This window comes from Coturnix japonica, chromosome 17 (genome assembly GCF_054131305.1).
Source record: "Coturnix japonica strain WE chromosome 17, WE-NBRP24, whole genome shotgun sequence".
NCBI classification, from domain to species: Eukaryota; Metazoa; Chordata; class Aves; order Galliformes; family Phasianidae; genus Coturnix; species Coturnix japonica.
In genome coordinates this window covers 11,999,873-12,026,344 of record NC_140679.1, presented here as the reverse complement: position 1 = coordinate 12,026,344, position 26,472 = coordinate 11,999,873, and the positions used below count along the sequence as shown (strand labels likewise).

Here is a 26,472-nt window from a genome sequence, read left to right as displayed (position 1 = left end):
TGAATTATGGAAATGCTTTCCCCTCCTATTCAGAGCAAAAGCCAGGCGGGCTGCTGCCCGATGTGTTAATCCCATGAATAAAATAAAACCAGGAGAGAGCACGCACTGCACAGAATGAATCACTGCTGCAGGGGCTCTGCCTGGGACCCCATGGGCATGAGGGCCCCTGCAGCCTTCAGGTGATGTCACTGAGGTTCCCAACTCCTCTGTGACCCAAAGGAGGGTGACACCCCTGTGGGATTATAGCCCCGACCCCTCTCTGATCTATTTTACCCCATTGAATTTAGCAAGGCAGCAGTCACAGCCACCTTTACTGAAGCAAACAGCAGAGTTTTCCTCAGTTTCTCACATTACTCTCATTGCCCCCCAGGCCATAATTCATGATGTGACCCCCCCAGGGAGGATGAATTGGAGTAATTAGAGCAATTAGAACTGTTACATGAAGAAAACATAGAGTAGAGCCTGTTTGTATTGTGATAAATAACGGAGACGAGACGTAAGTGGAATAAATCCATAGCAGCGCTATGTGCCATTCAAATCTCCCCAGGAAAACCCATGGGAATGATCAGTGCTGATGGGTTATTCCTGCAGATTCACACTTGCCTGTGGTGTACATGGGGACATACATAAGGCACGTCACAATACAGCTGGGAGCTGGAGGAGCTCACCTGCCCCCATTGCTGACCAAGGAGCACAGCCCAGCTCTGCTCACACAGCCATATGAACATATACAGTGCAGGATGATTACTGAAGGGTGTAGGATGAAGGATGAGTGACATGGTGCAGGATGCAGGACATGAGGCAAAGGGTGCAGGACGCGTTGTACATGGTGAGGTTGCAGGATGGGTGATGCAGGATGCAGACTGCAAGGTGCAGTATGAAAGATGCAGGGTGCACAATGCAGACTTGAGGGTGCGGACTGAAGGGTGCAGGGTGAAGGACAAAAGGTGCAGCCTGCCCAATTCATGATGCAGGGTGCAGGATGCAGAACACAACATGCAAGCTGCAGGATGGATGACAGAGTGCAGGACACAAGGTGCAGAATACACAGTACAGGGATGAAGGGTGCAAGGTGTTGGGTGAAGGATGCGGGATGGAGGGTGCAGGAGGGCTGGTAAGAGGTGCAGGATGCGTGTTGAAGGGTTGCAGCTGCAGGAGGACGCGGGGCGCGTGCCGCCAGCACCACCTCGTGGCTACCAACGGGACCCTGCAATGCGCCGGTGCTGGGGAGAAGGATGCAGGATGCAAGACGTAGGATGAAGGATGCAGGGTGGAGTGTGCAGGGTGCCGGGATACAAGAGGATGGGTGATGCAGGATGAAGGCTAAAAGGAAGTAGGATGAAGGATGCTCAGATGGAGAATGAAGGATCCAAGGGTGAAAGATGCAAGGCTGCAGGTTGCAAGATGTAAGATGAGGGGTGCAGGACATGACTTGTGGGATGCTAGGATGCAGAATGAAGGATGCTAGGATGGAGGATGAAGGATGCAAGACACAAGGTGAAGGATCCAGGATGAAGACTGCAAGGTGCAGGATGGAAGATGCAGGCTGCAGGGTGTGCAATGCAGGCTTAAGGATGTCAGAATGCAGGAGGAAGGATGCAAGATGCAAGATGAAGGAGGATGCAGAATGAAGAATGTAGGGTATAGGATGAAAGATGCAGGGATGAAGGATGTGGGCTGCAGGATGAAGTCCTGGGGTGCACAGTGCAGGCTGAAGGGTTCTAGGATGCAGAAGAAAGGATGCAAGACACAGAGCAAAGAGTGCAGGATACAAGCATGCAGCACGCACAATGCAGGTGATGTCCCAATGTGCATCCACCATGCACACACATGATGAGAGATCCCAAGAGGACACAAGTGTGTCTGGGCTTTTTTCCAAACAGAACTTTATTCAGGAGGCAGGAGGAGCCCTGCAGGAGCCACCCAGCCACCAAAGCTCGGGGGGCACAAGCAAACACTCAGCCCCCAGCATAGCTGTCCTCAGGGCTCCTTGGGGACATGCCAGGTTCTGGTTCCTTGTCACCACCCAAAAGGTACCACAGTCCCAGGGCACCAAGCCAGGCAGGAACCTGTGCAACCCCCCTCCAAACACTGAAAGAGGAGGAGCTGGAGGTGCTGCTGAAGGCACTAGACAAGCACAGAGGGCAGAAGAGCTTCACAGCCATTATCAAGTCATTCTCAGCTCTCTCGCTGATTGTCCCTGCTTGGCACTTTATCCCTTTTAAATTATAATGGAAAACGTGCAAGAAGGCACAAACCCATGTGCAAAACTCAAGTCTAGGTGTAAGGCACTGGGCAAAGAGGGGACCTTGAAGCAGTGCTCAGCTGAAATCCCGCTCTGGCAGCACCAGGGGGGCCACCAATGTCCACAAGTAGAGCAGCAGCCCGGCCCAGCTGGAGCTGATCTTCACCCACACGGCTGTCCAGGGGCTGTGCAGAACCTGCAGGCTGTCATCAGGCCTGGAACAGCAAACAAGAGGGGAGCACTCAGGTCTGTGCTGTGTGCTGGGGGATGAGACCCTGGTGCTGCAGCTGTGAGCAAAGGGGGATGCTGCATGCTGAAGGGTATCCTGCAGGCACAGGGGGGATGCTGCAAGAAGAGAGGGAGGGCTGCAAACAGAGCAGGGACGATGCAAATGGGGGGATGCTGTAAACTGAAGGGGAATACTGCAGCAGAGGGGATGTTGCAAGTTGAGGGGATATGCTGCAAGCTTATGGGGAGTACAGCAAGCTGAAGGAATGCTGCAAGAGGGTACCCAGTGAACTCAGACCCAACCAGAGTGCATCCATTGGGTGCTTGAATGCCTCCAAATAATGAATGTTGATGGGTTACTCAGTTTGCTCACATACAGACCCACTGCAGCACCCGTGCCCAGCCCAAGAGCAGTGATAATCCCGGAGAAGGAAGGAACAGAGGACAGGGTCATAACCAGTCCCCAGAAGCGCTGCCCACCTGTACCAGTTGGTGAGGGTCATCATGATGTAGAGGGCAGCAAGGAGGAGGCAGAGGTGGAAGAAGCTGTAGCTGTAGGTGACGCCCTCCTGCTCGTTGTCATAGGCACGGTGTACCCCACTCTCTGCTGCTGCCTCAGTCCCAGCTCCAGCTCCACTCTCCTCTGTCAGCATCAGCTTATTGACCTGGGTATGGTCTGAGGAGCGGATGCTGCAAGCAGACAGATGGATGGGCAGATCAGTCAGGGAAGGGGTTGCCCTACAGGGTGTCCCTGAAGCAGCAGAGCATTTTGGGAGATGCAGCTCATGCAACTCCTCCTGACATCCTAAAAGTTGTGTGCAGGACCCTGCGGGGTCCCAGCATCGCAGACCACAATGGCATTGTCACGGCCTCACCTGATGAAGAGCGTGCAGAGGATGAAGACCACCAGCCCCACGATGCTCGGTGCATCCCACCATGTTGTCAGCATCTGTGGGGCTGCAGCTGAGCCGGTGCTGTTTCTCAGCAGCAGTGTGGGGTTACACTCCTGGGCTGGGGGGTGTTCACAGGTGTCAGTGCCATCCCTGACCCCATGCACCCCCCAGGGCAATGAGGGTACTTACTGGGGACATTTGCCAGGGCAGACCAAGTGATGAAGATGGTGTAAAGGGTGATGAGAGATGCCTGCAGCAGCCCCGAGTGTGGCTGGGCTTCCTGCAAACAACACAGAGGTGCTCAGAGCTGAGCCCTGCACTGAGGGAAGGCAGCAGAGCCACTTTCTCCCAACACCTCACCTGGATTTTGGGCAGGATGGATATGGCTGAGACGATGAGGCAGAGGATGAGGTTGATGCTGATGTAGACTTTGCCCTCCGTGCAGCCCTGGGGTTTGGTGTAGTAGACATAGAGCAAAGCGATGGCCGCGATGGAGGCGGCGTAGAAGATGAAGGTGGCAGTGCAAAGGGCTGAGGAGGAAGGGGAGAAGGGAAAGGGCTGGAGCAGGGCCACGAGCATCACAGCTGGCCTCATGTGAATCCCTAAGGCACAGCACCCACCTGCATACCAGCCCTTGGCATTGCTCTCTTCTGCATAGTGCAACCACAGCTTGTTCCAGGAGTGGGCGAAGTCAATGAGGAGGATGAGCTGGATGAGGATGAAGAGGAAGGAGCCAACCACGCCAAAGTAAAACCAAACTTGGGTGGAGAGAGGAAAGTGGGTCATTAATGGGACTGCAATGGTGTGGGGTGCATCAGTGCAGCACTTAGTGTGAGGACACGGAGGGCACAAACCCCATGGGCACCCCCATGCCCACCCACAGCCCCTCACCTGTTGTGAAGGAGCCATCAGGGATGTAGAAGGCTCCCACTGTGAGCCCCACCAGCAGCAGGAACTTGAAGAACCAGAAGCTGAGAAAAGTGAAAGGAGTCAGGGTATGAAAATGGGAACCCCCAGCAGTTCCCAACGCCAGGGATGCTTGGTTCCTTGGATAGGACCGGGGGCACCCCATGTGGAGCAGTGTCAGAGGGATGCCCAGCAGACACTTCAAATTCCCCAGCACATTGTACACACCACAACAGCACATTGCACACACTTCTGGAGCACAAGTCAGAGGACCTCAAGACCTAAAAGTGAGCTCAAATTGCCTTCTACTTTACCCTACACCCAAAACAAGGCAAAAAAGGATGGAGACCATTTAAGCTTCCAGCCAAGCATGGGGACACACTCACCCATTCTGGATGGCAGCTCGTGGGTCCTTGCTGCTGCGCACACACACCATCAGCACAGCAAAGAGGAAGAAGAAGGCAGCTGTGGCAAAGCCCATGCGGTACACGGCCTTATGGCCCAGGAAACCACTGCAGTCAACGTTAGCTTGGACCCCCAGCACTGAGTCGCTGCCCCTGCAGAAACCTGGGAGCTGAAAGGATGAGGAGATGGGGAAAAAAGCATCAGAAGCAACAACATGTCCCAGAAAATTCACTCTCTGAAAGAGCTCCATGTACCCATCCTGAGTTAACCCCTTCCATCGAGTCCAGCCATTGCCCTGAAGGCAGCAGCATTACCTTGTGCAGCTCCTTCTCCACACCAGGGATGATCATGATGATGGAGACGAGCGTACCAAGGAAGAGGAAGAAGGTGAAGAGCAGTCGGGAGATGGTGGAGTTCTTGGTTGAGGGGCAGCAGCCGCAGAGCAGGCATGGTGCTGATCCACACAGGCAGGACACCTGCAGTAAATGGGAAGGGGGTGTGGGATGCACTCAGCTGCTGGGCTCATTTTACAGATGGGGAAAACTGAGGCACAGTATCCCTATAGGTCCCAGCTGCCCAAATCCCTGGATACAACAAACCACAGTGGCAGGAGCAGTGTGGAAATGCTGCTTGTATCCCTGGTCCAAGTTTGACTTCATTGCTCCTCTAAACGTTGTTCCCATTAGATTGTTCAATAATCGGGATACTCATGCACCTATTTAATGTCTGCAAGGTTTGGGAGAGCTCCAAGCAGCACCAAAACAGCCATTCTTCCTTGACATAGAGGAAGAATAACCACAGGGTTTTGCATTAAAACAGGCTGTAACGCTGGTTATGGGGCAAGAGAGGGCCAGCAACCAGCCCTGGCCACCACAACCTGCTCTGAATGTGACTGTTCAGAATGGGGACTATTTTCAGCCTTCATCACCCCCATGGAGCTGTGAGGCCATGTCCAAAACCCGTTTCCTATAAGAGTATAAAGATGGAGAATAAATAACATTAGAAACCACATCTCTGGACCACTGACCTTCTCCTGTGCCATAAAAGTGAAAGGTCCTGAGTTAAATATCTGAGATGAAAATGGGAATCATGTGTCTCCTGGGTTTCCCTTCAGTTGCTAAGGTGGGAGCCCCACCACCATCCCAGCACCATAGCAAGGTGCCTCCAAGGACCCAAAACTGCATCTCCCCATTTGTCCCCCTCTCTGGTCCTCAATGAGCTGCTTTCCTTCTATCTGTAAGCTCACGGCATTGATTTATTTTGCTTGCAAAGCTCCTTTTCTTCCCTTTCAACTGCTCTTTCTGCCTTTCAAATGTGAAGTTTGTTCTGCTGAACTTGGGGGTCACCCATCACCCCTATGTCCACTAAGACATGACCCTAAACTGGCTTTCCCTGGGATAGGTACATCAATACGCTGCACGTATGAGGTTTTGAGGAGCCCACATCCAAGGGAGCAGGCAGCATCCTGCAGTATGGAAACAGCATGTAAAGGGAAGCAGCCACAGCACGGAGGTGGCATGTTGATGGGGAAGCGTCAGGTTTCTGCTGCTGCAGATTAAAGATTAATCCCTCTGGTTTCACTGTTGACTTCCTCATTGAATAGAGTTTGGTGCTGCCAGCGTGGCTCACGTGGAACAACAGCTAAGGGAGCACAAACAGCACAAAACAGTCTGCAGTCCTAACCCAATAGCAACCCAACAACCCACCAACAACCTACCACAATAGCAACAACCCAACACCTCTTCTTTCTGGCTGCCCTTACCCCAGTACCCCTGAGGCTGCATAGACTGAGTCAGCCCACAGCAATGCCAAGCAACCGGTTGTTATCTCCCATTAAATGAATGACCCTGCAGGTTAATCAGTACTAAACCATGAGGTCAGTGTGGGCTCAGGAAGTGGGCAGCTTGCAGGTGCCAGCATTGCCCCATGGCCATACTGACAGCGAATGCAGGGTCCTAAACCTATATGGACCTTATAAATACATGAATCTACCTTGTCCCCACAGCCTGGGCCAAAATGCTTTATTTGGAGGGGAAAAAAATCCATATTTAGGTCAGCACCATACACTGCTTGTGGAAATCCCACTCCTGGCTTCTCCAACATGTGTCCATAAAGCTTTAAAGGTTATCAGCCACACTCCTGACACACAGAACATCCTGCATTCAGGCCATACGTTATGACAGTTCCACCACTGAAACTAGGAAGCAGAAGTTGTGAAAGCAGCACCCATTCAGGCAGGGAGGTTTCCCAGCCCTGCCCTGGCTGTGCGTCATGGGCACGGCATCGGGAGCACCCACCTGTGTCACCAGCACAGCACCCACGTAGCAGGATCAGCCACAGCCCCATCCGCCCCAAGTATTGGGGCTGCGATGCCCTGAACCCACCGACCCCCTGGGACAGCCCCGATCCTGCCTGGAGGTGGGTGCAAGGGATGGCCCAGCTTTTTCCCAGTACAGGAGTTTCATCCCATAGCGGTGCCGCAATATTATGGGCTCCTCCCGATACTCTGAGCTCCCCCCCAACCCCAAACGAGCCCCTGAGCCACGGGATAAACCCAGCCTGTGGGCTGCCCTGCAATGGTTGCCCCCTGAATCCCCACGGGGGTCCCCGGCATCCTAGTGGATAGAGAGGGGAACACCCCCCAGCGGAGTCCTTCATTCCCTCCAGGGGCTCCCTTATCCTTCAGGGTACAAAGCGGGGCATCCCTATGGAGTTCCCCCGCCTCTCGTCGGCTGCATCGGATCGCATCCCCCGGTCGCCTCCACCTCTTCCAAGTGCCTCCCTCACCCCCAACCCGGATTTCCCCCTCCCAGCCTCAGCTCTCAGAGCCAAAGCAGCCCCCACCTCCCCCCACTGTCCCCCATCCCCCCAGAGGCACTCACGCAGCTGAGCAACGAGCAGACCCCCAGGCAGGCCCCCATGTTACGGCCCCTCCACCGCCCCGGGGCGGACCCTGAGGTTGGGGGAGGGGAGGTGGCTCCTGGAGGGGCGGAGGCAAAGCGGGGCGGGGACGGGAGGGGAGGGGATCTACCGGGGATGAGGGGTGCGGGGAGACACGGTCAGGGAGGGGTGGTGGAAGTGGAAGTGCAAGTGCAAGTGCTGGGCGTGAAAATGGGAGGGAAAGATTGGAATATAAAAAGGAAGAAAGAGAAAAAAGGAAAGAGAAAAAGAAAGTAAAGGTAAGAGGAAGAGAGAAGATAAGGAGAAAAGGTAAAGGAAAATGGAAGAGGAAGGAAATGAAAAGGGAAGGAGGGAGGGAGGGAGGGAGGGAGGGAGGAAGGAAGGAAGGAAGGAAGGAAGGAAGGAAGGAAGGAAGGAAGGAAGGAAGGAAGGAAGGAAGGAAGGAAGGAAGGAAGGAAGGAAGGAAGGAAGGAAGGAAGGAAGGAAGGAAGGAAGGAAGGAAGGAAGGAAGGAAGGAAGGAAGGAAGGAAGGAAGGAAGGAAGGAAGGAAGGAAGGAAGGAAGGAAGGAAGGAAGGAAGGAAGGAAGGAAGGAAGGAAGGAAGGAAGGAAGGAAGGAAGGAAGGAAGGAAGGAAGGAAGGAAGGAAGGAAAAAGAAGGGGGAAAAAGAGAAAAGGGAAGGAAATACAAGGTTAGAAAAAGAGATGGAGATGTGAAGTGGAATGGAACAGAATGGGATGAAATGGAGAGGGGAGGGGAGGGGAGGGGAGGGGAGGGGAGAGGAGATATGAAGGGACCCACAGTCTACCAGTTGTTCCACTACCCAACATTAAGGCATATCTTTAGGAGTGTTGCCCAAATGCCTCCAACACAGGCACAGGAAACCTGCAGCCTCTCTAGGAGCACTGTGCCCATGTCTAACAGCTTGTAAGGTTTTGGAAACTCTGGGTTGGGTACCACCGCTGTCCCTGGGGCTGCTGCTGTGCAGAGCAGGGGGTTGCCTGGTGTGTGGCTTCAGGAGAAGGGAGCTCTGTATTTAACGGTGGGTTGAGGTGTGCCCTTGCAGAGATGCCAATGGGAGGTGTGCGGTTGGCTCCGCATCCCATCCCCAGGGGTGTATCCTGCTCTGTGTCCTTGGCAGTCCCTGCTCGATCACAAGATGTGGAAGGTTTTCCCTTTGAAATCACTGCAGGATGCAATTTAATCTTCAGGACAACATTGTTGCAAAAGGGGCCGTGATCTGAGAGGAGGGTGGGGGGAAGGGTGAGAGGGCCTGGCAGAGCTGGGGCGCCCGGAGTAGCAGGGGACATCCCAGGAACATCCAAGGGGCATCCCAGGGACACCTTAAGTGCTTCCAAAGGACACCCCAGGGACCTCAAAGAAACATCCAGATGTCACCCCATAGACATCACAGGGACACCCCAGACTGCTGGTAGCATCTCCCCAGCCTGTCCCAGTATCTCTTCAGTCCACTTTTGCTGCCCACAGACGAAGTTCCCCCGACTCCCACCTGCTGCCTGTCCCGCAGCAGAAATGCCACCCGTGTCCCCTGTCGCCGTCCCCTCCGTCCCTCGCGCGGTGCCAGCAGATGGCAGTGCCGCAGTGAGACCGGCTGCTCGGCTCTGACGTTACCCGGGTGACGTCCTCGTGTCACCGTCACCCCTCGTACCCTCGGACCAGGGAGATGAATATCACAGCACCGCCACCACCACTCATCCCCTGCTGTCCCCATCCTTGGGCATCCTCACCAGCGGGACCAGGTCCTGGCAGTCCAGGTAGCAGTCCCCTGGGCATCGAGGGACACGCAGGCTTTATGCCCCACCAGACAAGGGGTGCTGCTGAGAGTGCATGGGGTGCTCCATGCCACCAGCCCTTCCCATCCCAGGAGCCCTGGGGGAGCCCGGCCCCAAACAAAACAACATCTGTCCTGCCCCTCTGGGGGGATTTTCCACCTCTATGGGGGGTTTTAAGGCTTGAGGTGGCACCTGAGTGGCAGTGAATGGAGCAGGCTCTGTTTTAGGGATGTCACCCTGCTGGGGAGTGGGTGGAAAACAAACCATCTCATGTGCCAGTATCTGGGACAATACCAGCTTAGCTGTGGGCGCAGCCAGAAGGGATCCTGCTGAGCCCAAGCAATGCTATTCACAGATAAATCTACATTACAGTAATTAATAATAATTTATAATTGAGTCTCTGTATTTGGAAAACCAGCAAAATCAGAGCATCGCTCAGTGCAGGCATAAGGCAAACAGGCACAGCTGGGAGGAGGTGGGTAAGTGACAATCCTGGCCCCACTCCTGGATGAGGTTGTGGGGCACTTGGGACCCTTACAGCCTCATGCTGTGCTTCCAATGGGAGATGATGGGAACAACAAATACAAAAGTCTGGAGATTAAAGCATCTCCCTTCCCCCTTGCCTTTGAGTCGGGGAATTAGTTTTAAGCTAAGCTCCTCTGTAATGAGCAGACACGGGGGGACCAGTGATGGGTGAATGCAGAGCTTTTAATTACAGACAGCAGCATCACAGGAGCTGGCATTCCAACCCAGTGGAAAAAATAAGGCAAGGGATGAGTGGCTTACAGCGCTCATCGGGGGTGACTTTCAGGTTGGCCAATGTTACCTTGAAGGCAAAGCCTTCTGCACTTGAGCTCCACCTCTGTCACTTGTTTTTTGGCCGTGGCCATGGCAGCACAGTTCAGCTGGTTATCCATAATGCCATTGGCCGCCACCAATTGCTCAGCATCAGGGCTGGGATCTTCTACCCACATCCAGAAAAGTGAAGGACCGAGGATTTCTGGCCACCCTCTGCCCTTGAGGCTTGATGTAGCTGTGCTCGCAGGCAGGACTCCCAGCTGCCTTCCCATTTCCCTGCCAAGTCAGGATGGATGCTGTTTGTCTTTCTCATTATAGTGGCCAGATGCGAGGCCGGTGATGGATTGGAGCATCACACAGGAGCTTCTGCACTGTCACAGTAACTGCTGGGCCTCCCACAAGGTGGAAAATTTTGGTGGATTAAGTTCTATGATCAGCTAAACTTCATCCCCAAGTCACCAGGATCCAAATCCCATTTGGAGGGGCAGGGATTTCAGGGAGCAAGCAGAGGGGTGAAGGCATGACCTGAAGGTGCCCATGGTCAATGCAGCTGGAGGACGCAGCTCTTTTCTTGGAGCCATAAATCCATCCTGGAGACATTTGGGGTTGATCAGGTTGAGTATTGAGAATAAAATTCTTCTCAGAAAGAATGGTTGGGCATTGGCACAGGCTGCCCAGGGAGGTGGTGGTGGGGTCACTGTCCCTGGAGGTGCCTAAGATCCATGGAAATGTGGCACTGAGAGACATGGGCATGGTGGGAATGGGTTGGGGCTAGACAACGGGATTTTAGAGACCTTTTCCAACCTTTATGATTCTAAGAATCCATGATTTTCAGCACCTACCACCCCCAGCTCACCCCAGCTCCAGGTCTGAGCCCTCTGCATTGCTTCATAAGGATGCAACAGCTCCTAAATCAGCAACAAATCTCCCCAGCTCTTCATGTGTATTTCCCACCCCGTCATGTAGGGCTCCATGCATCATAACATGGCTCCATCTCAGATGTGATAGATGCCCCCAGTGCCATCAGGGTGTCCCAGCAAACATGACCCCACCAGGACAATGCAGGCGTGCAGAAGCTACGCGTGATGTGAGCACAAAGTGAGATACATGGAATGCATCCAAACAAGCGGTGCCCTAATGCTCTCCATGGAGGGGGATGGGGGACAAGGTGCCACCACCCTGTGCCCTTCCAGCACCGTGTGAGGCTTCAGCAGCACTGTTCAGCCCCACGTGCCCAGCTGAGCAGATTTTCCTTGGCTGCCTGGTCTATATTTAGCTGCCTGTAAAAGGGGTTAGCGAGCAGCACTGAAGCCGGTGGCACAGCTAGGAATGTCAATGGAAGAGCAGCCAGGGATAAAAAAAGCCCAAGCCGGGTGCTGAGAGCTTTGCACAAATCCCTGCCACTGCAGGAGGAGGGGGGGGGGGGAAGGAGGAGGCAGCCCCATGTCCTGCATTGGTGGCACCAGACAATGGCCTCTCACTATCCCCACACTCAACAATTTTGCTCTTTTTGGCTGGTTTGTAACACAGCAGCTTCCAGTTACTGGAAGTTACTGGAGCACAAACAACAGCATTTGCCTTTTTGCACTCATTCAGACAGAATTAGAGCCAAACTAGGTGAATTCCATCATGTCCCATAGTATTTCCCAGTACATCCAAGCATCTCCCCAGCAAATGGCAGCATCTTCCCAGCCTGTTTCAGTATCACCTCAATCCACTTTTGCTGCTCTGAGCCCTTTTCACATGTCCAAAGGGATACACCAGGTTGGTTCCAGGGTCATTGAAAGTCCTTGTCCAGGGACAGGGACCAATGGGCAAGAAACCTGCAGGTCCCCAAACCCGTGTCCCAAAATACCATCTAACAGAGGGACTGACAGCCACTTAGCTCAGGAACAACATTTCCTCCATGCTACCCATGTCCCCAGCAAAAAATCAAGGCCTGAACCAGGATGGGAAATATGCAGTTGGATCAAAGAGGAACAGCAAAGCATTGCTCTTCCTAAGAGGTGGTTTTTAGCCCAGGTAGGAGCTGCAGGAAAACCAGCCCACACCTTGCTAGCACACACCCTTCTCCATCCCTCCACCTTGGAGAAAGGAGCCCATTTCCTCCTTCCTATCCCCCCCATCCCAACACCATCTCCATTCCCCCAAACATTTCCGAGGGCACTGGGATGGTGGTTGTCCCCCACATCCCAGCAGGTGCCAGGATGGCATCGCCTACTGCTGATACCCAGTCTGCTGGGAGGGAAGACAGTCAAGGAGAAAGTGGAGTGTGAGCAGCTATAAATAGTACTGGCCAAGGCTCCCTCCTCGCCTGGGTAGCAGTGTTGGGTGTCCCTGCTCAACCCCAGCATCGTCAGGCACCTAAAAACGTGCCTTGGTAGTTGTGGGGGAAGCATCCCCAATGCGCACCCTCTGTGCCCTGCTTTGCACATCCCATTACTTCCAATTCACGCCCTCTCTGCCTCTCTGCTCCACCATCACGCGTGATGCTCGTGGCCAGGCAGAGACCAGACCCCTCCTGGGGCGGGGGGGCACAGGAGGATGCGCTGATCCTCGGCGGGCAGCAACCAAGTGAGGGACCAATCCGGAGGGGGGGGTGGCTGCGGGGAGGCATCGCATCGAGAGTCCCCATCCCCACCGCTGTGGCTACGCGGGGGCTGCGGGGTGCCGCTGGGATCCCGTTAGACGGGGGGGAGAGGAGGGAAGGGGGGGGGACGGGAGGGCGGGGCGGGGAGGGAGGGGGCCGTGTGCGGGAGCTTCCCCCGCGCCGCGCGTGGGCCGTGCGGGAGGAGGCGGCGGGAGCGGGCATTGTGCGGGCGGCTCCGGGCTGCCCCGGGGGCTGCTCGCAGCCTGGGAGCCGGGTCCGGCCCGTCCTGAGCCACCGGCAGCGGTACCCACAGCGGTCCTGACACCGGTATCAGCACCGCGATCCACGCTGCTGTCGGCACCAGCATCGGCATCACTCTTGACATCAGCACGGACATCGGCACCGACACCGGTACCTGGATCAACAGTGGCCATCGCCCGTCTGTGTTGGGATCAACGGCGGCATCACGTATTGGGATCAACGGCGACATCGGCACCCGGGTCAGCACCGACATAGCCGTCGCCATCGGTACCACCATCACCATCGGTACCACCATCCCCATCCATATCCACACCGACATCGACACCACTGCCGGCCCCCGCGCAGCCCAGGTGAGCAGCTGATGGCCGGTGGTGGCAGGAGGCCCTGAGCCCCCCCGGTACTGGTCCATATTGGCGCAATAAGGATAGAAGTGAGGTGCTGAGGGCACGGCGGTGCTCTGGGGATTAAAGTTTGCAGGGGGTGGTGGTGCTGAGGAGGGCTCCGGGGTGCATCCCGCTGGTTCGGATGTGTCTTGCAGGGGTCTGGTGGTGTCTGTCCCCTGGCCTGGAGGCTGCTGGCTCCAGGGTAGCTCAGGGTGAGCAGCGATCACACAACAAGCAGCATTCAGGGCAGCACCTCTGTCTATCCCCACCCTGCCCCATCCTCCTGCTCCTTGGTAGATCCTGGGGTACCACCATCCCCATCATCCTGCCCCATCTTCTCATCCTCTTTATCCAGTCTCATGGGTCTCCACAGCCCCAAACTCACGCCACTGGCCTTCATTGGGGTCAGGGGAATGGGCTATTTTGGGATGTACAACAATATAGTTGTTTTGAGGAGTGGGGAGCTGGAGGGGCTGCAGGCAGCAGGAAAGTGGGCACAAGTCTGAGCATGGCTCCATGCAGGACACATGCTCATCTCCCGGGCACTGAGGAAACCTCTTGGGACCAGGGGGTTTCCCCAGGGACAACACCTCCTCATTGCCTTCAGGGCAGCACTTTTGGCAGGTTGCCTCCGCCAATGCTTGGATTGGATCCCTTTGGCCCCCAGAGCTGGCTGCTGTCCCTTGGCTGGGTGGCAGTGCCACCGAGGGTGTGGCAGGGGCAGGGTGGCTGCTTCAGCTGTCCTGTGCTTCCCCCAGTACCCACAGCCTGTGACCTTGGGGCTGCCCACTATGAAACATCACATCCCTAGCTGACATGCAGGGGGGGCAGGAGGCAGCTGGGCCTTGGGGATGCTCCAGGAGTCCAAAGTCCTGCTGTCTGTGTCTGCAGGATGGGGTGCTTAGGGCTGCTGGGTGCCTGACCTTGGTGCTGCTTCACACACCCCAAAGGTCGTCCCATGGTGCCACCAAGACAAGGATGGGTCCAAGACTCGCTCTGTCCTTGTCTCCAAGCAGATGGCTTGTGCTCAGCCAAGGCAAGGCTGCTCCATCCCCACAGACTGCACAGGGCGGAGGATTCCAAACCATACTTTGATCCCAGATTTCCTCCCTCCTCAGTTTTCAATCCCATTCCTGCCAGCTGCAGCAGGGAGTCCCAGAGATGTTCCCAGTTCTATGCAACACCCCACTGCAAATTCCCACCCTTGGGAAGACACTTCAGTCCCTTGCCCTGGGAACACAGGAGTGGTTTCCATCTCCTTTAGTGGGGCAATTGCATGGGGAAGGATAATCTACAGGTTGCCAGCATGAGTGGACATGGCTGTGGGGTCAGGGTTAGGGTTAGGGTTGGAGGTTAGGGTTAATGATAGGGCTGGGTTTAAAGCTATGGTTGGGGTTAAGGTTGGAGGTTAGGGTTAAGGTTAGGGTTAGGGTTAGGGTTACGGTTACGGTTAGGGTTACGGTTAGGGTTAGGGTTATGGCTATGTTTAGGGTTAGGGTTAGGGTTAGGGTTAGGGTTAGGGTTACGGTTACGGTTAGGGTTAGGGTTATGGCTATGTTTAGGGTTAGGGTTAGGGTTAATGACAGGGTTGGGTTTAAAGCTATGGTTGGGGTTAAGGTTGGAGGTTAGAGTTAGGGTCAGAGTTAGGGTTGGCTTTGGTTTGGTTTTGAGGTTGGCTTTAGAGTTAGGGTTCAGGATAGGATTGGAGTTAAGGTTTTGTTAGGGGCTCCTTGGGAAACTGCTTTACCCAGCATCTGTCTCTGTACCCACCACCTTTTGGGGCAGAAGGAAGGGGTCCCTGTGGGGCCAGGCACCCTTTGTATGGCTGTGGGGCGTAGGCAGGAGTTTCCCTGATGGATGTAGTATATAACCATTTCCTCAGATCAGGTCTGTTAGCTCCAGACTGAGTGGCTGCTGGAGAGCTGTGTGTAGAGAGAGCCTGAAACTGCTACAGAATGAAACCAATTTAGGTGTGGGTGACACAATTATTATGTAAAATTATAGTTTGTGCTGTCGTCAGAACAGCTAACTGAAGGTTACAGTGGGAGCTGTATTACCAAGGGCTCAATCATTGTAATTACCTCCCATTAGATCACCTTCTTTACAACTGAGATGTGGCAGAAGGGGGAAGCTACAGGAAGAAATTCCTGTCCTCATGCTCCATTCTCCTCTGGACACGTCCTGCAGATAGCAATTAGAGGTCATTAGCTAGTTGGACATAGGTGGGGATCATTTTTCCCACCTCAGAGTGGTCCAGCCCAGCTCTGTAGGGATTTTCTGCCATCTGTGCCTTTTTGCTATGCTGCCCCATAACAAGAAACACAGACATGGGCACATTGGGGTCTGCATGTCGGGGGACACCACTGCCTCATGCATGTACCGGATTCACATTGGCAGCAGTTGGGTTTGTCCTTCAGATGCTCAGGGAAGCTCTGAGTTTGGATGTCAGTGAGTGCATGAGCCAGTCGTGCTGTTACCCTCGAGCAGGACTTGCTCTGATTTGTGTTTTCAGCATTATAAGCAAAAGTGACAGTTCATGCAAACAGCCTGGAATCCTGTCTGGAGAGACTCAGGTTGGATTTTTCCTGGTTTAATGAGGGCATTAAGCACAGCCAAGCTTCGCTGTCAGCCCTGAGCAGCAATCCCAGCATGGAACAGCAGCACTGCATGCTCCTCCTCAAGACCACATCCCAGGATTTCAGTAGAAATCACCTGTGCCCATCTCTGGGCTGGATGTGATGATAAGGGCTTATAGGATGACAGAATTACTGTGTAAGGCTAACAAGGAAATTCACTGTGTGGTGACAAGGAGATACAATGTGAACATACATTTGCATTGAGGTGACAGAGCCACAGGCTGGAGGCTGAGGGTTCCTGATCTCTTGGGGCTGGGCATCAATGTGAGGGAATCCCACAGCCAATCCCATGGCTGTTACTCCATGCTTTGGAGCAGCACCAGATCCCCACCCGAAAACATTGGGTCCAACCTGCTGTCTGTGTGGGAGACCTCCAGATTGGTGCTTAATTACGGCCATCTGCTGCTCCAGGCTTCAAATGCATCTCAGTGGGTTCAGTCTCTGCTCAAATCAGCCCCATTGAGTTTTCCTCTATGCTGGTTTTCTTGCCCAAGGATCCCATTCTCATTTGATACAGGGCAGCTCTTTGTTCCCCAGCTCACAGCACTCATCTGTATTCAGCATTATGATTTAAAAGCACTTCCTCTTTATAATTTTGCTTGTCATCTCCTAATAACCTCAATGCTGTGGGGTTGTGGGTGGGTTTTGGGAGACCGCAGCATTTCCAGCCTTTATTGGAGGACACAGCATTGATCCTTTTCCATTAGAGTGTTGAGGAAACATCATCAAAGGGGTGAACTCTAATCAACCCAACCAAACACAATCCAACCCAACCCAATACAGCACAGCACAGCACAGCTCAACCCAACCCAAGCCAGAACCTTCAGTGGTCCAAGCCCACCTTCCATTAGGAGGTTAAAAAGGGAAATTCTTACACCTGTGATTGAACAAATCCCTCTTAAGGGCTAAGGCTGAGGTGTCTCCTCCAGCTCAACCCCAAATTGGGTTTCAGGAGATATTATGGTGTTGGGAACTTAAATAGCATGAATGGAAATGGCTGCCTTCATTATGCTCTTCTCTTTCAAAATCCAGGCAAGGGAAAACCTGCATGAGAACCATGTCCCCATGCTGTGTCTTCCCACCACCCCATCCAAGCACCTCCAATTGCAGCCCATCTCTTACGGGGATTAAGACCTATTTCTGCACCACTCTATCCCATTAAGGGCATTACAGCAGCCCCAGAACCTTCCATGTGACTCCTTCTAAAAGAGAGGCCATGCTAAGCCTCACATAAACGGCCCTGCTTGGAGGGCTGGGTGGAGACTGGGGTTTATGCAACATTATTTGCCCAGTGCTGCTGTTAATTCGCTGCCTGCAGGGCAATAATCTGGGCATGGGGCGGGCAGCTGCACCTTGGACCTTGTTCCTGCAGCAGACAAAGCCCAAAGATGGGGAGGACCCAGACTTGTCCTGAGGGATGTTGCTGCACGTTTCTGCAGCATTGGAGCCACGGGGGCTGCAGGGAAGGCAGCTTTGATCCAGCCCTGCAGGCTGCTGTCTGACTGGGTTGTGCCCAGCTGTGCAGACACAGAGGGAAAGAGGTTGTGTGTGTGTGTGTGTGTGTGCGTGCATGTCTGCACAAATATGAATGCATCTCTGCGTGCATGTGATCACACATGCATGCATTAGCTGATGCACGCTGTGCGTGCTCCCGTGCTCACACATCACGCTGGCCGAGGCACGAGCAGCCAGGCCTTGCTCCCAAATGGTTGCCAGGGTGACAGAGTGCTGCTCCTGCACTGCCAGGATGCTCCAGCACCAGCATCAGGGTCGCTGCAGTGTTGCGCTGGGGCCGGAGCAGGGCGCTCTTGGGCTGACTGCTCCCAGCGGGCAGAGAGCTGTGCTGCAAGATGACAGGGGTGCACTCGGGTGCGTGCTGTGGGATGAGATGCTGAAAGCTGCAGGTGACGCATGCATATGCAAATGCATGTTCCGTGAGGCACCGTGCATGCACACGCGTGTGCCAGGAGGTGCTGTGCATGCAAGCATGTTTGCCAAAGTGCACCGTTTCTGCACACGCGTGTGCCAGAGGACACCACCATGCACCCCATGGGACTCAGAGCCAGCTCAGGGGTTCCTCATCCAGTCCCTATGCAGCGCAGGGCCGGATCCTGCCCCGTGACTCACAGCCTGGTTAATCATTCACCTCCTCGCCTGCAGCCTCAGCCAGGGTCACTCCTCCTGCTCCTGTGGCCGTGGGGATCGTGGCTCACTGTCTGCCCACAAGCAGCTCTGAGGGTGACTGTGGTGAGTTTTGCTGGGGCAGAGGGGCTGGGGACACGGGCAGGGATCCTGGGCACCACTCAGCACCACCCCAGTAGGTAGGGAGGGAAGTCCTGAATACAACCCTCAGAGCAACACCAAAGGGGAATGCAGGCCGGTGTACAGGCTGCAGGAGGGGGAACCATGCCTGCAAGGTCAGCGACTGCCCTCAGTAATGTCTGTGCCATCCCTGTACCCACCACAAAGTTTCCAGCTTGCAGGAACCCTGGTGCAAAAGTCCAGGATATCCATCAGTGCTGAGAGGGACCTGGCAGCAATGTACCCAGAGCTGGCTGAGATGACACACCACTGCCTGCCACCTCCATGGAGAACAGAGAGCTGCCTGCAGCACATGGCCCTCTCCAAGGGACATTTTGGGGTTCATTTTATGCATGGCCAGGCTGAGAATGTCAAGTCTTTGTCCCCTGGCAAAGCATCCAGCCCTGCTCTTTCCTCTTGACCTCCCTTACTGCTCCACATCCATGTTCCTATCTTGGTTCTTCATCTCTCCATCCCTTCCCCCAACTCCATCTTTGTTCTCCATCCCTCCACCCATCCCTCCATCCCCTTCCTGGTTCTCCATCCCTCCCTTTCTCCTTCCATCCATCCCTCCATCCTTCTATCCCTCCATCCATTTTTCCATTCATTGCTCCATTCATCACCCCTTCCATCCCTCCATCCCTCCTCCTGTCCCTCCATCCTTCCATTCATTCTTCCATTCATCTTTCCCTCACCCCCATTTGGTTCTCCTGCCTGCACCAAGTACAGGACTCCCTCCTGCCCTTCACAGCTTTGCTTTAGTCACTCATAGACGTGCTGCAAGAGGGTGCTGGGTGCTTCACCCCACACCTCTCCCACCCCTCTGGAGACCACCCCCCTTTGCACCCCACTGGCACCTCAGCCATGGGCTCAGCTCACCCTCTGCTCTGCCTCCCCCAGGCCGGAGCCGGGGGGCTCCCAGCCCACAGCCCACGTGAGCATCACCCAGGGCAGTGGGGAGACACATCCAGGCCAGGCTGGAGGGTGCCCGGTAAGGATGCTGGAGGGCTTGGTGGTGGGACAGAGGGTCCCAGAGCATCCCTTTTTCCCTATGATAATGCAAATGAGGGGAGGAGTTCCTGTGCTAAACTTTGTGCTGGGGATGCCCATGGGGATGGTAGAAACCCTGGGCAAGGTTTGCACTGTGGCTGGGTCTCCATCACTCCTTGGGGACGCTGATGGGGAGGAGACCATATCTCATCAGGGTTAGCATGACTGAGGTGGAGCCGGTGCTGGACTTCGCATCCTCAGGGAGGACTGGACGTCGCAATGCCCTACCTGACATCCTGGGCTCACCTGCAGGCGTCAGCCCCTCCGACCTGCCCCTCAAGCTGGCTGAGATGTCCCTGAGTGCAGGTAAGTGCTGGGTGACACATGGGGGTGGCACATTGGGGTGGCAGCGTGGCCATTCACCGCCCTCCTCTCACCACAGGCAGCTCCCAGGAGATGCAGTCACCTTCTGCAGAAGTTCCCCCACCGCAGCCCCAAAGCCCGGAGCTGAAGGACACATCCTAACCCTGCAGGCAGACCGAGCAGTGGGGTGAGGACGCTGCGGAGCATCCGCATCGCTGCCCTTGTGCCATGCAGCGAGAGCATCGCCTGCAGGAGAGGAGCCACGCGGGGACCTGTGGGGACAAAGGGACACTTCATTCCCACGCAGGGCAAGGATGGGGATGTTCACCCCACAGGACACTTTTCTTCCAGAAGCAAGCAGCCAATGGGGCTATGCCATGAGCAGCCCAGGGGGTCTGAGTGTTGTTCACTGTGATGTTTTGGGTACCACGTCCGTGTCCTGTCCTTTTTCCAGTGGGTGATCCAAGATCCTTTCTATATTCCCCTCACTGCCAGCACCTCACCAAGGGTTCACCCCATTGGGTGAGCACCCCTGGATTCTCCTTGCATCAGGGGAACGGGGAGCTCAGCTGGGATCATATTGTGAAGCCACCCTTGGGGATGGTGACATCTCTGCCACTCACAGCTCTGCTGCCCACTGGGATGGGACTTACTGCTGGAGACAAACGTGGTTCAGCTCCAGAGCATGGCTGGGATGAGCTGGTGGGGGGCTGGAATGGGGCACAGTGCTCATATCTGTCCCTGTTCCTTGGTGGTGATGGAGTGATCATCCATAGCTGTCAATGTGGGACCAGCAAATGGAGTCCTGATGGGAGAGCTGTGTGGGATGGGTGGAACTGGGAGCCACAGTGTGTGGGCATGGGCATGGACATGTGTGGGAGTGGGTGCTGCTGGGGGTGGGTGCTATGTGCGTGGGTGCTCATGTGCAAAGGTGTCCATGCACATGGGTGTCTGTGTGTGAGTGACAGTGTGCAATAATGCCCATGTGCATGGGTGTCTGTGTGTGTGTGTGTGTGTGTGTGTGTGTGTGTGTGTGTGCCTCTGTGTGTCGGTGTCTGTGTTTGTGGGGGTCCATGTGTGTGTGTGCTGCTGTGGGTGGGTGTCTGTGTGTGTGCACCATTGACATGCATGGGTGCTCATGCACATGGGTGTCTGTTTGCATGGATAGCAGTGTGCAATAACATCCACGTGTATGGGTGTCCATGCATATAGGTGTCCGTGTGTGCAGCTGCATGGATGCTCAAGTGTGTGGATGTGGATGTCCACATCTATGAGTCTTCATGCCCACAGGGGTCACTGTGTGATAATGTCCATGGGTGTGGATGACCACATGCACTGGTAAATGGGTGTCCATGTGCATGGATGCCAGTGTGCAATAATACCCATGTGCATGGTTGTCCATGTATGTGAGTGTTATGTGTGTGGATGTCCTTGTGCATGGGTTCTCCCTGGATGGCTGTCCCTGTGCACATATGTTTGTGTGTGTGTTCACGTGTGTGCACATCCATGTCTCATGGCCCCGCTGCACCAGGGTGATGCTGGGAGCCCCATGGCCATGCACATTTGGGCCTCTGATGCCCAAGGATGGCACTGGGAGGAGCAGAGACAGGTAACCCCTCCAGGCCATTGCCTGTCCCCTCTCTGTGGCACCTGGAGGGTGCGTTCAAGGAGCACTGTGCACTCTGGGAGGCAGCTGAGTGACTCCCAGGGCCATGGTTGGGTAATAAACTGTGTGTTTCCGTGTGACACAGCGCTCCATGCTCTGTCCCCATGGGGGTTGGTGACCGTCCTGCCCAGTTCTGCCACTTGCAGCCCCTCTGAGGCCACGGGGAGGACGCTGAACTTGAGTCCCTGGCTATTTTTAGGTGCCTGCAATGACACCTTGGAGACAGAAAGAGAGACAAAGTGTCCCTGAGTGACACCCAGACATGGTCACTTTGACCCTGCTGCCACCGCTTTGCAGTGCTGGGTATGGGGACACTCAGTGTTTCCCACCCAATCCCCAAATCCAACGGACTGAAATTGGGCAGAAGAAATTGGGGCTGACTCCCACATGCTCTACCCTCACCTCTTCCCATAAATACGCCCCCAAAAGTGACAGCCACCCCCTGTTTCTGACCCCAGGTTGGGGACACTTTGGCCCATAGGACCCCCAGAGCTGTCACCACGTGGCACAGCTGGCGGAGTTGGGAGGGGTGGGAGGAGGCTCATCCCTGTGCCAGGGCTGTGTGCCCACTGGGGCAGGGGACACCAGATTCCACTGCCACCACAATCCCCTGGCACGCTGCAACCTGAGCCTGAAGGAGGTGGGGATCATGTCCTGGATACCACCAGCTCTATGGGAACACGCACCCGTGGGGGGAAAGAGGGGGACAGCACCCATAGGACCCATGAGGTTTCAAGCCTGAACCCAGCAGGGCCAGGAGCCCAGGGCAGCTGTTGGGATGAGGCTGATTTAAGGGGATCCCAAAGGTGTTAAAATGAAATCACCAACGATGGGAGGGATAGGATGGGAGGGACGGGGATGTGGCCGTCTGCTCTCACCACCCCCAGCACACACACACACACACACACTGTCCCTCGTGTCCCCACGGATGCTCCCGTGCCTCAGTTTCGCCCTCTCCATCCACTCCTCGCTATGAGCACACGGTCACCGGCACCTCACATCCTCACCTCCACGCACCCACGCGTGTCCGCGACCGCAACGGAGCTGCGCACAGCGCCCGGGCAGGGGACGGGGGTGGAGGGGGCGGCCGGGGGGCGGCGGTTGGCAGCTCTGCCCGTCCCCGCCGGGGTATTTCTGGAGCCTCTTCCCATCATGTGATGGGGCCGGTATTTAAGGAGCCGCGGGGCCGGGCGGCAGCTGTGGGTTGTGCAGCGCTGCGGGGACAGAAGGACACGGGGATACACGCGGCTTCGCCATGGTGGACGCGTTCGTGGGCACCTGGAAGCTGGTAGACACGGCGAATTTCGATGAGTACATGAAGGCGTTGGGTGAGTGGCGGATCGGGAGGGCGGAAATCCACGGGTTTTATTCCGCCTTTTTCTTTCTTTTTTTTAATGGGGAGGGTGGGGATCGTCGGCTGCTGAATGGGTTTAAAAGGGAAAAATCTAAATAGGAAGAATAAAATATAGAAATAAACAGGAAAGCGCAACGCGGTGCTGTGCTGGGGAGGGGCTGCTGGCGGGGTTGGGGGTGGGGGGGATCGGGTGGAATCCCCCCCCTTCCCCCTGCAACCCCGGTGTGTGGGGGAAGGGCTGATAGAAGGGATTCCAGGGGGATGCGTGCCCCCATCTGCTGTCCTGAATCCTCCATCCCTGGGCAGGATGAGACCGCAGCCCCGAAGGGGTCTGGAGGGTGGTGGCCACAGGTGTTTTCCATTCTTGCCCAGCCATAAATGTGCAGGATCAGCCCCTGAGTGATGCCCGGATTCCCCAAAAAATACAACCCCATGGGGATGCAGTGGGTCCCCCCTCCCGAAAAATAACCCAGGAGGGTCTCTGGGGTGATGCATGGGGATGCAGTGTTGACCCCCTGTCTCCCACCAGGGGTGGGCTTTGCCACCAGGCAGATGGCCGGCCTGACCAAACCCACCACCATCATCGAGGTGGATGGTGACAAGGTGACGCTGAAGACCCAGAGCACCTTCAAGAACACAGAGATCAGCTTCAAGCTGAATGAGGAGTTCGATGAGACCACGGCTGATGACAGACATGTCAAGGTGAGGGAGCTGGGGGAATCCTTCCCTCCACCCTTTTCCCTTTGCACCCCTTGCCTCCATTTGCAACTGGGTTTTGCAGAAGGTGATGCTGTAACCAAGTGGCTGTATTGCAAAAGAGATTCGGGGGCCACCACGAGGCTTGTAGAGCACAAAACTCCTTCCTGCCCCATGGGGAAGCAGGCACAGGGCTGGGTGTGGTGTGAGGTTGGGCTGAAACGGGTTGAGTGTGAGCAAGGCAGTAGTGCCAGGCAGACATTGCAGCATACTTCTGTCTTCATCCTCTGCTCCATCTGGTGCCATTCCTCTTGCAGAGGAACCAGAGCAGCAATAGAGCACAGGTCTGGCCCCTGGAAGCTATTTCCATGCACAGCTTTGACTATAACCAGCTTGCCCACTTTGTCTCGTGACAGCTCAGCCCCAAGCGTAGGGCTGCTCTGCTCAGGGTGGTGGAAACTATGCTAAAAGCTCTTTGGCTGCTAGTGTGTGAAGCAGCCAGGGACATGCCCTTCAGGCACCCCTCGGCTGGCTGCCAGAGGGCAAACAATAAAAGGGGGCCCGGCCTGTCAGCCCCCCACACAGTCAAGCTGGGAGATGTGGAGCTGCTGGGCTGTGGGGTGCTCCAAGGTGAGGAGCCACCAAACTGGGGGGGACCCAGGATGCAGGGAGAGGAGAACTTGAGCTCTGAAGGGAGCTGAGCTGCAGGGCACCCAAGCCATGGGGACACACAAAGCATTAGGACATCTGTGCTATGGGGACACCAAGTCATTGGGAGATCTGAACCATGAGGGTACCCAAGCAATGGGGACATACAAGTAGTGGGGAGAGCTGAGCTTTGGGGGCATCCAACCATGGGTAACCTAAGCCATGAGATCAATGCAGAGCCCCTACCCATGAGGGAACCAAGGGGTTGCAGGGACCCACATCAAGGTGAGACCCAAGCCATGGAAACATCCAACTGTGGGGTGACTCAAGCAACGGGGTGACCTGAGGACATGAAGGGAGTCCTAAGCTATGGGGACATCCAACCATTGGGAGATTCAAACTATGAGAAGACCCAAACAATGGAGAATCTTAAGCCATGCAGAGCCCTGACCCATGGAGACACCAAAGCCATGGGCAGGATAGACTCAAGCCATGTCAGGGAGATGCAGTATAACCTGCACAGTGCTGGGGACCTGAGCCATGGGAAGCCCAGCCCTTGGGTGTCTGTGCTCCAGGAGAGCAGCAGTACTGGGTGCACAGGGAGGTTTGCAAGGGACCAGAGGCTGGGACAGCTGGGGGCATGTGGTCCCCTGGGCTGGAGCTGAGAAATGTCACTGGGAGGCAAAGAACTGGGTGCCAAGCAGTGGGGAGATAGCAAAAGAGAGCTGGGCAGCCATTGCCACTTCCCACGCTGGCACAGCCCAGCCTGCTGTCACGCTAACCTTGGCACTGCCCAGGCTCTCAGGGCTGAGTCAACAGCAGCGGCTGTGCAAACAGCAGCCTGGATGAGCAGGGGCTTGTTCAACAGCTCAGCTCAGGATGCAGCTGTGGGGCAGGGAGGGCAGGGTCACCGTGACAGTGGGCCCTGATGCCAACAGGCTCAACTTGGGCTACAATTGTGACACAGCTGGTGTCCTGGGTGAGTAGAGCCAGGTGGGATGCTGGCACACAGTGATCCTGGAGGCAACCAATGCTGGTCTCCGGGCCCAATGGGATGAAAAGGAGCATCCAAAGCTGCAAGGATGGAGCAGCAAAGCTCCAGCCATGAGGGGAACAGTGGTTCTGCTCTCTCTCCACAGTCCTTGGTCAAGCTAGATGGAGGCAAGCTGGTCCACGTGCAGAAGTGGGATGGGAAGGAGACATCGCTAGTGCGGGAGCTGAAGGATGGGAAGTTGATTCTGGTAAGGAAATATAAAGGATTTTAGATGGGGGATGCCCAAGATCCCACCCCAGTGCTCACCTCCTGCTCTTTGCCCCCAGACTCTCACCATGGGCAACGTTGTCTCCACCCGCACCTACGAGAAGGCATCATAGAGGCTGCCCCCAGCTCCCTGCCCGTGCCCCAGTGCCAGCTCCAGCATTGAATTGTCTCTGCCTTCCCCGCGCGGTGCGCGGCTCATCACAGTGTCGGAGCCCTCTAAAAGCCACCGTGCCCTGATCCTGAGGGGCTGGTTGGGGTGTTCTGTTTGTTGTTGTTTTTCTTTTTTTAATGGGAGAACCCACGTGGAAAAATAATAAAAGCGATGTTGTTACAGAGCTGTGGCTGGCGTGCTTGGGAAAAAGGCTTTTGGCATGCACACCCAAGGGCAATCACCATCCCCTTTATCCACTGCACAGCACGTGTTCTCTTCCCACAGGGCACCCATACACAGTAACATGTGGGAAAAACCCAGCATCAGCCATTTCCCACTGACAGGACTGATGAGCTCAATCTAGGCTGCCCTGCTAGGTCCAATCTAGGTCCTGCAGCCCTGCTGCACTCAGGGTCTCTGCCACCCATTGCATCAGCGCTGCAGAGCCAGGTGGACACACAGTCTGTTTTAGGAGGGGATATTAGTTCACTCCAACGGCAGCTCTGCGATAAATCATTCAGGATACGAGCACACGTCATGCCAACCAAAGCGATCCTTCCCCAGCACTAATCCAGACGGGTGTTGCCTGCCAAAGCATCAGGCGATGTGACGTGCCTGGCCACAGAGGGGCTGAGGAGTCAAGGTCAAGAGCAAGACAGGTCCTGGGCTGGAATGGGACCAGCCCAAAGTCAGGCTGGGCCACGGGGACTTGAAGGAGTTCAGGAGCTGAAGTGCTGTGCCAAGCTCCAGCCCTGCTGTGCCAGGCTGAGGTTTGGGAAGCAGCACTGGAAACAGCCCCACTTCAACAAAACCTCCCTGACCTTCAGCTCCAGGCTCACAATGCAGTCACTATTACAGGCCATCACCAAAAGGCACAGCGAGCCACACCAGTCTTCATGTGGGGATGGCATCCTCAGCCCAGGAAAGCCCTGTAGGCTCTGGCACAAGGCTTCTCCCCTGCCTGGTTATCAAAACTCCATAACACACTCCATCTCCTCCCAAGCA

The 26,472-nt window shown here is 55.4% G+C and overlaps 3 protein-coding genes across 7 annotated transcripts; 2 read left to right on the top strand and 1 right to left on the bottom strand.

The window, feature by feature from the left end:
* Positions 1-451: 451 nt before the first annotated feature.
* On the bottom strand, positions 452-7,620 carry SERINC2 (serine incorporator 2). The gene is made up of 10 exons (XM_015883718.3): positions 7,560-7,620; positions 4,992-5,153; positions 4,659-4,846; positions 4,258-4,337; positions 3,987-4,124; positions 3,727-3,896; positions 3,556-3,646; positions 3,349-3,484; positions 2,954-3,163; positions 452-2,460 (listed from the first exon to the last, which is right to left on the bottom strand). The coding sequence occupies exons 1-10, from the start codon at positions 7,596-7,598 to the stop codon at positions 2,322-2,324; spliced, it is 1,353 nt and encodes a 450-aa protein (XP_015739204.2). The 5' UTR covers positions 7,599-7,620; the 3' UTR covers positions 452-2,321.
* A 5,607-nt stretch (positions 7,621-13,227) lies between these two features.
* Positions 13,228-21,437, top strand: LOC107324037 (cAMP-dependent protein kinase inhibitor beta-like). 5 transcript variants are annotated; one of them, XM_085518030.1, is made up of 4 exons: positions 13,234-13,368; positions 19,239-19,329; positions 19,543-19,694; positions 19,771-21,437. In XM_085518030.1, exons 3-4 carry the CDS (start codon positions 19,550-19,552, stop codon positions 19,851-19,853), a joined length of 228 nt encoding a protein of 75 aa, XP_085374156.1. In that variant the 5' UTR covers positions 13,234-13,368; positions 19,239-19,329; positions 19,543-19,549; the 3' UTR covers positions 19,854-21,437. The 5 variants fall into 5 exon arrangements, with proteins under 5 accessions (XP_085374154.1, XP_085374156.1, XP_085374157.1 ...); XM_085518031.1 differs by lacking the exon at positions 19,239-19,329 and adding an exon at positions 18,198-18,284 and having other exon boundaries at positions 13,254-13,368; XM_085518029.1 differs by lacking the exon at positions 13,234-13,368 and adding an exon at positions 18,206-18,284.
* Positions 21,438-22,556: 1,119 nt separating this feature from the next.
* On the top strand, positions 22,557-25,651 carry FABP3 (fatty acid binding protein 3). Its single transcript, XM_015883711.3, has 4 exons — positions 22,557-22,685; positions 23,241-23,413; positions 25,195-25,296; positions 25,376-25,651. The coding sequence occupies exons 1-4, from the start codon at positions 22,613-22,615 to the stop codon at positions 25,427-25,429; spliced, it is 402 nt and encodes a 133-aa protein (XP_015739197.1). The 5' UTR covers positions 22,557-22,612; the 3' UTR covers positions 25,430-25,651.
* The last annotated feature ends 821 nt before the right edge of the window (positions 25,652-26,472 follow it).